General features: G+C 39.1%; 1 protein-coding gene across 4 annotated transcripts in view; it reads left to right on the top strand.

The window, feature by feature from the left end:
• LOC131029476 (uncharacterized) overlaps window positions 1-15406 on the top strand; it is a 218695-nt gene that overhangs the window by 87349 nt on the left and 115940 nt on the right. For all 4 annotated transcript variants that reach the window (XM_057959990.2, XM_057959997.2, XM_057959972.2 and 1 more), the window contains one exon: window positions 1111-1289. In XM_057959990.2, the coding sequence (XP_057815973.1) occupies window positions 1111-1289 (179 nt within the window). The remainder of the gene's footprint in view (window positions 1-1110; window positions 1290-15406) is intronic.

Below are 15406 nucleotides of genomic sequence, written 5' to 3'. Positions count from 1 at the left end.
ATTTTCAATTATGAATGCATATTGAGTATTGACAATGAATTCTGAATTATGAATGCATATTGAGTATTGACAATAAATTCTGAATTATGAATGCATATTGAGTATTGACAATGAATTTTGAACACAAATGTGGTATGTTAAGGTTCTATAATGTACATATACCTGCTTTATCCATGTTTTCATATGAATATAATGTATATATACATGCTTTATCTATTTTTCATATGAACATTTAAAATTTTCTTATATATTTTATATAGCCGTCCCCACGCCGTCCCCAAAATTGGCAAAAAAATTTGCCGTCCCGGAAACTCGTCCCGCCATCCCTTGTTGTCCCCGTCTTGGAAACTCGGGGTAATATAGATAATAAGAGTTGTATTGTTCCGAATATAAGCTTAAAAATTCATGGTTTTTACAGATGGCTGATGGTTTTGTTGATGGTGATGTAAAATTTTGTTAATTCATGATGACTTCAGCTTTTACTTGTTCATTGCAGCTTACTCACGACATTCAGGAAGCATAAGAATATATATATATATATATATAGAAATGCATTAAACTAACTATAAATGTAAGTTAAGGAATTTTTTTTAGGAAAAATTCTTGAATATTGTTTCTTGATTTATTTCATCAGATAGATTATTCATTATACTTATAAGTCCAGTGCTAGTAGCCTTCAATTTTGATGGGGCCTATTTGTATTGGACCCTAAAACATGCATGTGACTATTGTTATTTTGGTGAGGTGTGTAGACACTCTTTAGGCATGCCTACTTAATCTAATTTATTTGCCACTGCACCAAGTCCGTGTTTAGAAACGGGTGGTGTTTTTTTGATACCCTAACAAAGAATAAGGACAAATAATCACAGCAATCAAATTCAAGAACAAAGGGCATGCACAAAATCTATTCTGATTTAAATGCGAAGTGGTTGATTCTTGTTATGGTTTATAATATATTCTGGGCTATATTGCCTTGTCTCAATATTGGCCTCAGTTGATTTTGAACTTGTCTATTTTAAAGAGCATAAAGGCATCTAATTACAATATTTTGTTCACATTGCTTGTTTTTGTGTTAATGTTAAATCAACCTTTCTGTTTCAATGATCTCAGGTACAATTAAGGGTCTTGCAAATGACCAACTAGAGGAGATCGGTTGCCAAATCATTCTTGGTAACACATACCATTTAGCACTTCGACCTGGTGCTGATTTGATTGATGAGCTTGGCGGTCTCCACAAATTTATGAATTGGTCAAGGGCATTGCTTACAGATTCTGGTGGTTTTCAAATGGTTGACTGTTGCCTTTATTATTTTTTAGCTTCCTTTCCCTATGGCATTCCCCAATTTTGTTTTTCTACTTTAGTCTGACGTGGTCTTTGGTTCTCCTGGGCCTGTTCTCGGGTGTTTCATTTGACATGCCTACATTCATTTGATTATGATTAACTTTTTAATTTCTGGACAATCCTGCACAATTATTTAATGCTTCCTTGCTATTCTTTTGTCTTTATTTACAGAAAGGTACACTTTCTAATAAAGATGAAATTCCAATGCTCAAAATTTAGATTTTATGTATTTTCTTGACAGGGGCTTTTAAACTGACCTGATACAAGATGTTGAAAAACTAAGCAATGAACACCCAGGGCTAAATTTGGTTCTTAGCTTAACATAGGATATTCAGGTCTTGTTACCTGTTTCATTGTTGTCTGCTTGTTGGTGAAATGTGTCTTCTTTGGCAGTGATACAAGCTGATTGCCTCTTCAAGTTGCTGCTTTCCTCTTTGCAAATGATAAAGACCATGAATCTCCCGTTGCCCCTACATCTGTGGGCATCAATAGTATTTCTTTCATTCATTTCCAATATGGTCATTTTTATGAATCTGAAGGCAGATTATTTCCATGTTAAAATAAGTAGAGAACTCTAGGGGACTATCTTGGACAAGAGAAAACAATATTTATCATAGTCTCTTTCTTTTTAATGTTAACAGAGTCACACACACTCAGACACGATATTAAATTTATTTTCTTCTAGGAAGTTTATCCTATTCTATCTTAATCTCTGCATTCTAATTGCAGATTTCAATAGCATATTTATCTATGCCTGTTGTTGCTTGTTAGCCCTGTCAATAAATCTCCTAGTCATGTAGTCAATATGTAAGAACATGCAACTTACATCATTCTATAGCTAAAATCACTTGTCCAAACTTCTACCTTATCCTTACAAAAAAATGAATCTTCTAGTTGTTAGGGATAATCAATACATTAAGATATATTTTGCAGTTTCTACACAGTACCTGGACTCGTGCAGGGTCTCAATCAGTCTTGTAAGAATAATAAGGTACCTTATTCGCAAAAGTGTTCACAACCCTGAACTTTTGACTAAGTTTTAGCCCAAAGGTCCGGGTTTAAGATGGTGCTTCCAATTCTGAGTCAAAAGTCCGAGTTTTCTGATTTTCACCATGCAAAAAGACCAAACTTTGTCCAAGAAGTAACTTGGGAGATTGAGGGGGCATGGCGGTTGCAGATAAGGTTGAGACATCATTAAGCAAATTGCCAAACTCGTACCCAGGAGGGATTTTAGAAAGTTCCCAAATGTGTTCCTACCCCCATGTTTTGGACCAAGTTCCTGAAGGGCTTCCTAATGCCGAACTTCTGACGAGCATTCTGCAAAACTCAGCTTTTGTATTCAAAGTGGGAATAGCCGTTATTCCAAAAAGGCTTACTAATGCTGAGTTTGAGCCCGAAATCTGGATTTTTGTCACCAAATTCGGTGATTGCAGTCCAAATGGGAACAGGCATTATTCCTAAATGTCTTTCTAATGCCGAGTTTGTAGGGTGAACTTAGGATAAGGCCTAGATCCAAGCTCGCAACTCCATGACATTTCATGTTCAATCCAAGGCAATCCAAGTTAATTGTGGGAAGTATCAGGGTTTTCCATGAGCAAACAAGTGTATCAACTCAGAAATTCGGTGTTTTGAGACGCAAATAAGAAAATGCCTCTTATTCCCAAAATATGTCCTAACCCTGAATTTCCACACAAAGTATCTAAAGTTCAGTTCTTGCACACAAATTTGGTTAGGCACTATTCCCTAAAACATTTCTAATACCGAGTCTCAGATTGAAATTAAGGTTTTTTGTCTCCAAAGTTCGGTACCTGCACTGAAAATGGGAATAAGCTTATTCCTGAAATCTTTCTTTCAACTGAGTTTGCTGATTCCACAAACTGAAAGCTTCAAAGCAGAATTTTTCCATGACATTCTATGTGCAAAACTGACTTTGTGAGAGATATCAGTAGATGGGAAGAAGTTCATGGCACGAACATTGAATTCTGCACATTGATCAGAAGTATGCCTTAATCCAAAAGGGTCTCCTACCACCGAACTTTTGACCAAGTCTCCTGAAACTCGGTGCTGGAATATAAAATCAGAATAAGCCTAATCCCAAATCCTTTCCTAATGCCAACTTTTTTACCAGGTTTTCTCTAAATTCGGTGTTGGCACAAAATTTGGAGTAAGGCTCTTAATCCCTAAAGTCTTCCTAACCCTGAACTTCCGACTGGATTTTTCACCAAGTTCCTAATTACCTTCCTAGGTCCGAGTTTCTGTGTTTCCAATCTGATTCCACATGCCAAGTAACCAAGCTTTCCAAGGTCAAAGGTTTCCTTAGAGTTTTTAAAGGCCCTAATTTGCCTATTATGATTCATGACAAGATTTTTTTTAAAATGGCAATTGTTGACTAAGAGAAAAGGATGTTGAAATGCTAACCCTAAAAACCTTTAAGATGCTTAATGGTAATAAAGGTTATTTATCCTTGCAGGTCCATACCACCAATGAAGCAACAAGATGGAGATCTAGGGCACAGGATTGAAGGTATGATCACAGGGAGGACCCAAGAGGAAGGGAGCGCCTGGGGAGCCAAGGAACCAAGCAGCTTCTCCCAAGTGTGTCAAAGGATTCACAAGACGAAAAAGAAGACGAAATCAATGTCAAAACCTTGAAGATGTCAATGAACATGCTGCAAAAGACCATTACCACAGTGCAAAAATCCTAAACAATGCTATTTCCGGAATTTTGGGAGGAAGAGTGGTAGACTGTACTGGTGCTACCAGCAGCATTCAGAAGTAGGAAGGGACAACTGGGTCTGAGCTAAACAATGTTTATTGTAAAACAAGGATAAATCTATTGTAAAATAACAGCTTTTGAGCCCAATTTAATGCAATGCAAAAGGGAGCCAAAAGTTAGTTGTTCACCCAGCTACCAAGTTTGTCTTTGTTTGTCTTGAGACTCGTTAACTTTTGTTTTCTAGTGGGATTAATTAAAAGCAGTTGGAAAGTAGTTGAAAAGTGGTTGGAAGTTGTTGAGACCATTAACTGAAGGCTGTTGGGGTTTTTGAAGGTCAAATCTGGGCCATTGAATGGATTGAATCTTGGCCATTGATTCAAAATGTAAAATCTATAAAAGGCCAGTGCCTCTCTCATTGTAGGGGGTTAGAATGGTTAGAAGTTAGAAGGTAGATATTAGAAATTAGAGGTTATAAATATAGTAGAGTAGGAATTTCTGAACAGAGATTGTTGTAATGATAGTTGAAGCAAATGAATAAAGCATTGAAGTATGGTATTCTGCCAGTTGCCTTCACCTGTTTGCATGGTTTCTTTCATCAAGTTAGTTAAATTTCAGTGATTTTAGTGGCAAAGTGTGAGTATATCTGAACTATTTTTGGTTCATACCATTAGAGATTTGTTGACTGAAAGTCTCTCTGCATGGTTAGTCGAAACCTATTATTGCTATTAGTTTAATTATGGATGTTTGTTTTGATTGCACCAGAATTGGGTATCCGAATGAATGTTCATGGTCTGAAAATGTTTCATTTCCCTTTGAAGATCACACTATTTCTATGGGATTGTGAGTTTTATCTCTGGTTAAGCAGGAATTAGTCTTATATGAAATTTGTCTATTTGCAACATTAGCCATTGCTATCATTGTCCCTAGGTTTTCTAAATCCTATCCTTTTGTTATTTATTTAATCAATTTGAGAAGTGAAGCATCAACCAGATTGCCATATCGGATGCCAACCAGCTTGTCAAATGCATAAATCCGTTTGTGATTACCAGCCAATCACATCATCACTGAGTTATCCTAATCACAGTCAAGACCTGATGCTAGAAACCTTGGGGTTATCTTGTTTGGACAATCAGAGGGCATACAATATTTCCTTATTCAAGAGAGAATGGGATAGACGCTGTGCATTCTATTCTGTGTTGACAGAAGTGCGAACTTCCCCATCAACAATCTCCAAAGATAATGGTTCTGGTCTTGATTCCTAAAATATCTTGAGAAATTTTTTGAAAATGAGGCAAGCGGAAATTGGTCAAGAGTGCCCAAGGTCAAAAGTTGAATGCCACCATCTAGGTGTATCAAAATAAAGTTTGATGGAATAACAAAAGGTGACTTGATATTGGCTAGTGTAGGTAAAATCCCTTGAGATCATTTAGGGCACCCTATTTTGATTTGTACAACACATATTGGTAGGGATACATATAATCAAACAAGAGTTTTCACCCTTCTTAAGCCACTATCATAGCCCATGATAGAGGATTGCTGGAATTACGAGACACAAACTATGATTATAATAAATGCTCTGAAAAAGAAAATTGTAGATATTGGTGACAAGTTGGCATTTAAGAGTCAATCAAGTTTGGGTATTCTTGACTAAGTTAGGTTTAATCACATTAAGAGAAAAAGTAATCTAAGTGGTCAATCAAGATGCAAATTATGGGATATTCTTGTTTACTATAGTTTTCATGAATTGATAATTGCTCAATTAAATACAGAAATTTATAGCCTAAGACACGGATTGTTATGGTAGCTTAGAATAGAAATGGACTTAAAATGTGTAGTTAAATGATCAATTAACCTGCAAACCTACTAGAAATAGTATTTTAAAAAGAAAGAGAAAAAAGATGTCAAGGGATTTCAAATATGATTTAGGGAGAAGAAAGAGGTTTTTTATACTAGTTATTAAAATAATATTGTAATAGTTTATTTATAATGGTCCGTTAGTTTTTGGGATAGACTTTAGGAATATTCTTTATTCTTTTAGTGGGCATTCTTATCCTTTTGATTTATTAGTTGTCACTCTTATTCTTTACGCATAAAGCTTTTGTATCTCTTATTTAAGGAGACTTTTACCCCTTAGTTTATTATTGAATATCTTGCTAATCATTGAGTGATATTTTTCGTAATATGCTGTAATACTGGGTTCGCCTATCTGAAGGCTCTAGCCCCAATCAGGTCTGTGTGGGTCCTAGTTCGCACTGGGTTCATAATGGGTGCGATTGAGGTTCACCCCAACAATACGAACCCACAGTGAACCCAGGACCCTTGGGATAAACCTTGGTTGCACCTGGGCGAAACCAGGCGCGAACCCAGTCCATACTTGCACAGGGGGACTGACCAATGGAATGATAAAACAAATAAAGTCTACAAAATCATTCATGACTTGAGCAAGGCCTGAAGACACAATCAATTTGCAAACAATTGACAAGTTCCTAGCCCATGGTAGGATATAATCTTCACCCAGATACGACACAAATGGTAGTATGCGTACCGGGGGATGAGGGTGGTGTATTCGATAACCTTGATCGTAAGCCATCTTTGAGATTTTCCTCAATCTATTTAAATAAAAAATTGAAACTCACCGAAAAAAATTGTGCAACCTATATATGGTGTTGTATAAAATGACTTTGCATATTGTGGGACCTAACCAATGAAACGCACAACAAAAAGATTTGTAATTTTGTATATTTCTTTAATTTTTTGCATATATATATATATAGACACACAAACACATGTATGAACGAACCCAACCAACGAACCGAAAAGGCAAAATTTTTTTTGCTCAAACCTACAAACTAGGATCGGTGAATGTGTGGACTATAGATTGCTGCTGGCAGTGATGACTCGCATGCTTGTGACACTAATCGTACCAAAAGGAGGTCGTATGGAATAGTAGAGTGCTGCAAGGATACATGCAAGGGTTTTTGATAGATTTTTTTACAAAATCATGCATGTATTTTTGGGCATTCTCGTAGGAAGTGACACCTTTAAAAGATAATTCATTAGCCTAAAATTGCATCAGTTTTGGGCATATTTTTTCCCATAATTGTGCCATTTTCTTCCCTGAAAATTGTGACGAATTGTAGTAAAACTCATGTTTGGTTTCAATTAAAAATCACATGCCCTTTTTTTGGCAAATCACATGGCCATTTCTTGTGCATAATCATGTTGTTTTTGCGAATTGTGATTAGTTTTTTCTCAAAATCGTGTTGCGATGGCTAGGACATAGTCATGATGAGTTTTTGTCAATTTTGATAATTTTTTGATAAAATCATGGGATTTTTGACATATTTATGAACAACTAGGGTTTTGCATTAGAATTGTGTTTTGGCATTTTTTGATAAAATTATGGGTACGTTTTACAAATTGTGGCAAGTAGGGTTTTCACAATTTTTTTGCAGGTCTCTTGCCTAAAGTTTCAATTTTTTTTAATGATTTTTCAAAATTGTGGTTTTTGTAGATTGGCTAGGGTTTTAACTTTAAGACCCTTTTGTGGGCATTTTGGTAGTTTTTTTACAAGATCGTAGCTGCATGGTGTTGACTAAGGTTTGACTTGCAAAATTTCAAGTTTCATAGCAAAGGGTTTCTTTATTGTGATTACAAGTTTTGAGAGGGATGGCTTCATTACCCAACACCATGTTGGAAGGTAGGTAGCGCTTAATTGGCAAGAACTACAACAAATCAAAGCAACACATGCTCACGTTCTTTTGAGTACAGATACTTTGATAAGATCGTCCTCAATACTCACACTTGGCCAATGGTTGTAGGTAAAGACTAGGACAAGTTTGACGAGCATGATTGAGAAGTGGTCACGCTGATCAAGTTATCAGTGATAGATGAAATGCTTAGAGGGGTTCAAACAGACACAACCTCTGTGGAAATTCAAGAGCACTTGTGAGATCTGCAAGAGAGTTAGATAAAGGTAAGGCATTCTTGAAAAAAATGATTTCCTCAATCAAAATGGATGAGAAGATGTGTTTGCTGGAACATTTGATAAAGATTCAAGACATTTGTGATCAATTGTCAACCATAGGTTGCATGATGGAAGGAGAAGATATGGTGGTTATTATGTTGAAGGGCTTACCACTAGTCTATGAACAGTTTATTGAGACACTTAACATCACATCTACTAGTGTTGATCCGAAGATCAAAGAGCTATGCATTAAGCTTTTGCAATAGGAGAGATGGAAGAAATAGTTTGGTAGTAGTAGTGATACACGAGGTGTGAAATATGCATTTGTTGCCAAGGACAAGGGAAAACACAAATAGCCTCAAAAGAAAGGACAAGTGAATAATGAAGATACTTAAAAGATTTTGAAAAATATCATGTCATTATTGTGGTTAAATGGGCCACATGAAAAAGCATTGTGGTCAGTTGAACAAAAATCGAACCAAGGAGGGCCTCCACAAAAGGCTCATGTAGCAAGTCATTTTGACGAGTTGCCCTCTATGCTTCCATGGCCCAAAGACTAGCAAATCAAACAAACTCTTTTGCATGGTACATCGATTCTTGAGCATCTTGACATTTCACCCACAAGAAAGATTGGCTCATAGAGTACACAACTTGCACAAATTTAGTGATCTTCGGTGGTGGTGAATACACAATTGTTGGCAGAAGGAATGTGTAAATCACTTTTGGAGGGAAAAATCTGATTTTTCTAAATGTGTACTATGTCTTGGGAATTGAGCTCAACTTGCTTGCTGTCAGTCAGATTATGTGCCATTTTCTAAATTTGGATGTCATATTTAGCAAACACAAATGCTCTATAGTTGATAATGAATCCAAGAATGTCATTGTTGTTGGTATCAAAGATCATGTTTGGTATCAACTTGTTGATATTGGGTAAGTTAAAAGACAAGCATTGGCAACCAAAAGTGCATAAGATATTAATACACTATAGCATCATTTGTATGGGTACCTTATCTTACCTTACCTTTTTAGCTAGCTCGAGAGAATTTGGTAGAGGGATTACTTGATATACAATAGTAGATACAAGGTGTTTGTGGAGTTTGCCAAGCAGGGAAGTGCTGTGTTGTGCACACACTCCTCGTCTCCGACAGAGACCCCCCTCTCCTTTTTTTCGCCTTGCAAGCATGAGAAGGCTTGGAAATGCACAAATGGGTCTCAGACTTGAGTTCGAGCATGCAGAAAACAGGGTGAACCCAAGCCCAAGGGCCTGAATTTGCACTGCAACTTAGTAGCTTGAGAGCCTAGAAGTGTTCAAAACAAAGGGTATGGGGGGATTCAGGTCGAAGCATGAGAGGAACTAAGTAAATGAAGAGAAAGAGGGAGGAGCATTTAAGCACGAATTTGGTCTGGAGATGGATGATGAACAAAGTTTTGATGGCCAAAAATTCTAGCCTAAACATGCCACACTAACCTAAAACTCGGTGGTAGCACTGCAATTAGGATTAAATCTTAATCTCAGAAGGCTTCCTAAACCTGAGGTTTTCACTGAATTTTGCACCCTCTTCACAAATTCGGTGTTAGGGAGCACTTTAGGAATCTCAAAATTACTGCTAAACAAAGTTCTCTCCTCAAACTCGGTAATGGGAGACAAAAATGAGAATACAACATTGTTCTAAAATGTCTTCCTAACACCAAGGACCCTAAAGTTCGGAGTTCGCATGAGGAAAAGTGAACAAAGCTTAATCCTAAGGACCCTCCAATCACTGAGTTTATTCCTGTCACTATGCAAGTTTGGTGTTTTAAACCAAGACTGAAGCTTATTCCTAAAAGCCTTACCAAGACCAAGCTTTGCTCATGAATTCTTAAAAGGGCTTGAAAAGTTAAGTTGAATGGCATAACTCCTAAATTCGGTGTTCGCCTTGCAATTTGAAAGAAGACCTTAATCCAAGTATCCCTCGTTTCTCCGAACTTTTGACCAGCATTCTCGAAAGTTCGGCTTTTGCATTCAAAGTTGAAATAAGACCATTCCAAATGTGCTTCCTAACACCGAGGTTCAGCCTGAACTTCATCTTTCACCCTACAAAGTTTGACATTTGCACTGAGAACTGGATTAAGCTTTAGTCAAAAAAACTTTCCTGAGGTTGAGGTTTAGCTTGAAGTTCCCCTAGAGGCTTGAGTTAGTGTTAAATTCGATATTGGCAGGGAAAATCGGATTTGGCCTTAATCCTCAAAGCCATCCTAAAATCGAGGTTGAGATAGAGTTTGCTCCCAAACTCTGATTTCTCTCCAAAATTCTGTTGTTTCACAGAGGATCAGAATAACCTTGTTCCTTTTAGCCTTCCTAACCTCGAGGTTAGGTAAAGGTTTCGCCCCTTACTAACCAATTTCGATGGTAGCACCAAAGATCAGATCAGGCTTATATCAAAGGTTTTCTTAGTCCGAGTTTCTGATCAAAGGTCTAAAATATGGTGGGCTTTGTAGTGAAACTCAGATCAAGGTTTAGGACTTGAAGCTCATCTTAGCACCAAACTTTTCCCTTAGTCCCAAAATGGCCTTCCTAGGTTCTAGTTCATGGGACATGATTTTAGAATGATGATCAATAGGGCTAAAATAGTTTAAATGGGAAATCTCCAATGGTGTGATAGCAATCAAGGTGAGAGTGATGAATGATGGAGGCCCATGTGATTGATCCTTGAACTTCTTGTCCATGCAGGATGATGGTCTCAATGGAGGTGATGTCAAAATCCTTAGGACTAAGGAGATGCTTTGCATCACTACAATCTAGGTCTGCATAACAACTTTGGACCCATTTCAATGCAATTCAAAAGGGGGCCAAAAGTTATTGTTCACCTAGCTACCAAGTTTATCTTGTGTGTCTCGAGTCCAATGAACTTTTGTCTTTTAGTGGGATTAATTGAGGGTAGCTGAAAAGTGGTTGGAAGTTGTTGAAACCATTAACTAAAGAATGTCAATGTTTCTAGAGGGCAAATCTGGGCCATTGAATGGATTGAATCTTAGCCATTGATTCAAGATGTAAAATCTATAAAAGGCCAGTGCCTTTCTCATTGTAAGTGTTAGAATGGTTAGAAGTTAGAAGGTCAGAAAGTAGAAGTTAGAATTAGGGGTAGAGTAGGAATTGTTGAGCAAAAATTGTTGTAATGGCAATTGAAGCAAGGGAATAAAGCATTGAAGCATGGTGTTTTGCCATTTGCCTTCTCTCTTTTGCATGGTTTCTTTTCATCAATTTAGTTAAAGCTCACTGATTTTAATGGCGAAGTGTATCTGATAGATTTCTATTCATACCATTGGAGACTTGTTGACTGTAGGTCTCTGCGTGCGGTTAGTTTGAGCCCCCTTTATTGCTGTTAGTTCAATTGTGAGTGTTCATCTAGGTTGCACGATAATTGAGTACTTGATGTATGTTCATGGTCTGAAAATCCTTTTATTTTCCTTTGGTGATTGCATTGTTTCTGTGGTGTTGTGAATTTATCTGTGGCTAAACGGAAAGCAGTTTTGTGTGAAATTTTTCTATCCGTAGCACCAACTGGTACTATAAATCTCCCTAGGTTCTCCAAGCCTTGCCCCTTCGCTCTTTATTTTATCTAGTTTGAGAAGTGAAGCATCAATTAGATAGCCATATCAGATGCAGGCCAACTTGTCAGATGCATAGGTCCCCTTGAGATTATTAGCAAATCACATCAGCCCTGAGTTATCTTGAGCTTAGTCATGACTTGCCATTGGGAACCTTGAGGTTAGTTTTTTTGGGCAGTTGGAAGGCATGCAAAGTTCCCTTACTCTAGAGAGAATAGGATAGACTTTGTGTATTCTATTCTATGTTGACGGAAGTGCTGAATTTCCCCATCAACAGAATTGGCGCTAGAAGGTGGGCCCTTCGAATTTGCATCGAGCTGAGTCTAGTATGGCTCGTTTAAATGCTATATCTGAGATATGTTAGATTCTTTGTTATATTGAAAAAATCCAAAAAATCCAAAATCCAAAAATACCCCCAAAAGTTAGAAAATTTGAAAATACATTTTTTTGAGTTGTAATGTGGAGCCGAGTCAACGGACGTTGAATCGGCTCCACATTGCAACTCAAGACTGACAAGACTGTTGCGAAAAGACCCCAAAAATGCAAGCCAAAAGACCGGGAGAGCCTAAAAAGTAGGGGGTCCCCATTTGGAATGGGGCGATGTGTGAAAACATCACAACACCTCTCTCATTGTAAGCATTAGAATGGTTAGAAGGTAGAAGGTTAGAAAGTAGATGTTAGAATTAGGGGTAGAGTAGGAATTGCTGAGCAGAAATTGTTTTAATGGCAGTTGAAGCAATTGAATAAGGCATTGAAGCATGGTGTTTTGCCATTTGCCTTCTCCTATTTGCATGGTTTCTTTTCATCATGTTAGTTAAAGTTCACTGATTTTAATGGTGAAGTGTGAGAATAGCTGATAGATTTTTGTTCAGACCATTGGAGACTTGCTGACTGTAGGTCTTTGTGCATGGTTTGTTGGAGCCCCTTTATTGCTGTTAGTTCAACTGTGAATGTTCATCCAAGTTGCGCCAGAATTCGGTACTTAATGTATGTTCATGGTTTGGAAATCCTTTTATTTTCCTTTGTATATTGCACTGTTTCTGTGTTGTTGTGAATTTATCTTTGGGTAAGTAGAAAGTAGTTTTTAGTGAAATCTGTCTATCCGTAGCACCAACCGTTACTATCACTCCCACTAGGTTCTCTAAGCATTGTCCCTTTGTTGTTTATTTTATCTAGTTTTGGAAGTGTACCATCAATCAGATAGCCATATCAAATGTAGGTCAACTTGCCAGATGGATAGGTCCCCTTGAGATTAGCAGCATATCACATCAACATTGAGTTATCTTGAGCTTAGTCACAACCTGACATTAGAAACCTTGGGGTTACTTTGTTTGGATAGTTAGAATGCATGCAAAGTTCCTTTATTCAAGAGGGAATAGGATAGACTTTGTGTATTCTATTCTGTGTTGATGGAAGTGCTAAATTTCCCCATCAATAGGAAGCAACACATTACTCCTTTTTCAGATGGACAAGGTTTGAGAGCCTAATAAGGTTTGAGGGATTATTCTCCGTCTATCTTGAACCCCAATAAGGAAGCAACACTTGATGCCTGTTGGTCGTAAAATGGGCTTTGTACTACTTGTTAAGCTACGTTGGTTAAGTATGTTAGTGTCGTCGAGGGTAGTTGTCCGTTGCACGACGGTTCCCCACGGGTGGTAACCGCAACCCTCGACCGTGTCTTTATATATGCTCTTGTACTTGTTGTTGGGGACACTAATGCAGAGAATGATTATTGTACTAGACATTTTGGCATTAATGAAAGCATTGCTTTGAGTTTCTGGTTACTATTCTATCCTATGGTTATCATCTGACTGTTGATATGCAATATTAATAACACACCCCACGGGGTAAACATCTGGCACCGTTGCCTAGACATACTCGGGAAAGGAAGGAGTGGATGGCGTACGAACACGATGGGCCTACCCGTTGGTGAGATCAACCCAGAGGCCGACGACGCACAAACAAAGCTCTACAACGGAGAAGACATTGAAACGAGGGAATTCTCAATCTTGCTTCAGGCGGCCATCGAGACCTACGTCCGAAGAGAGCCACAGAGGCTGAAGTCCCAAAAAGTGCTGTGTGGACCGCACTAGAAGTTAGCCCCGCTGTGAATCGGTTGATGAACCAGATCCTTCGGTGGCTTGCATAGGCATCACTGGCACGGCGAACCCGCCTGGAGGAGATTGCCCGTGAGGAGCGACGCCAACAGGTCCTCCGACACTACGAAGAAAACAATCGTCGCTGGGAAGTGGAGCGTGATGGCAAGAGGCGAAGGGGAAATTGAACCCTGAACCTCCAGGAGGAATGAAGAACATTCTATACTGTAATAATGGTGTCGTACTATTGACATAAATTGTATCCGACGGGATGAATTAATAAAGAAGTGTTCTATTTTTTATGTGTTACTGCTATTTATGAAGATGTACGGGAATTAATGCCCAACTTATTAAATAAGGATAGAAATAAGAAGGCACAAAGTGAGGAAAGGGAGGCCGCACAGAGAGCCCTGTTTTTGGAACAACAAGTAGAACGTAGACGGAGGCTGAGGCAACTTGCCAAAGGACGACCTGCCGAAGGGTTGGCCGAAGGGAACCAAGGAGGTGTCACGGAGGGTGCAGGAGCTGGATCCAATACGACTCCAAAGGCCGACCAATGATACAGTGCAGAGTGTGCAGCCAACAGGGGCACTTCGCCCGAGACTGCCCGAAGGGAGAGGCCACACAATATTTGTGCAAATGGTGCGGACCGAGAGACCACAAAGACGCCACCTGCCTGAAGGGAGAGGCCACACAATATTTGTGCAAATGGTGCGGACCGAGAGACCACAAAGACGCCACCTGCCCGAAGTCCGACGTCAACTTGCTCAATATCGAGGAAACCAAAGAAAAGGAAGTGATGGCCGTAACCCGCACCCAAGCCAGGCAAGCAATGTGCCTAGACCCAGAGACGGAGAAGCAAAGGGTACGGGAAGCACGGGAAGAAATTGAGAAAGAGATACGAGAGAGGGCGAAGGCGAAGGGTACGACGGATACTTCCAGCCGACCGGAGGCGGAGGAAGCTATACTAAATCAAATTTTAAAACTGGAGGTGCTTGTGAAGGTACACGATCTCCTCCAAACGATGCCTCAATTACGAATGGCGTTGTTGAATAATCTCTCCCAACCACGCACCAATACCAACCACAACATGGATGTTCCTGAGGGGTTTGCAATAGACCCCAGGCTACTGGCAGTTAACACTGGAAGGAACCCGACCATTGTGGAGATGGGTATCCTTGGCACCATTCTAACCGATACCATTGTTGATGGTGGATCGGGAGTGAATGTTCTTCCAGAAGAAACCTGGCGGAAGCTGGGGAAGCCGATGCTGTGGCCATCTACATTCAATCTGTTGGGAGCAGATCAACATGGAATCAAACCCATCGGGACACAACCCTTCATACTGGACTTCGTGGTAATCCCGCTAAAGAAATAAGGGTATGATGCGATCTTAGGGAGAGGGTGGTTGGTGGCAGCCAAGGCCACCCACAACTGGAAGAAGAACACTCTGTCTATGGAGAATGGAGGAAGGAAGTTTATCATAGACCTTGGGACGCAGTTGGTTAGTGAGGAACTGGAATCATCTTCAAAATCAGAGGGTGAAGGATAAGGTGACCTGAGGAACGAAGGACGGGGCTGGATGGAGCCCAACGACGAAGGGATTCTCAAACTAGGAGAGTGCTCCGAGGATGAGACGGGGTCATTGAACGGGCTCTTCCATTGGCAAATGGAGGATTATGAAATGTTCCAGAGCTA

Source organism: Cryptomeria japonica, chromosome 10 (genome assembly GCF_030272615.1).
Source record: "Cryptomeria japonica chromosome 10, Sugi_1.0, whole genome shotgun sequence".
NCBI lineage: Eukaryota > Viridiplantae > Streptophyta > Pinopsida > Cupressales > Cupressaceae > Cryptomeria > Cryptomeria japonica.
This window is presented reverse-complemented; position numbering and strand designations above follow the sequence as displayed.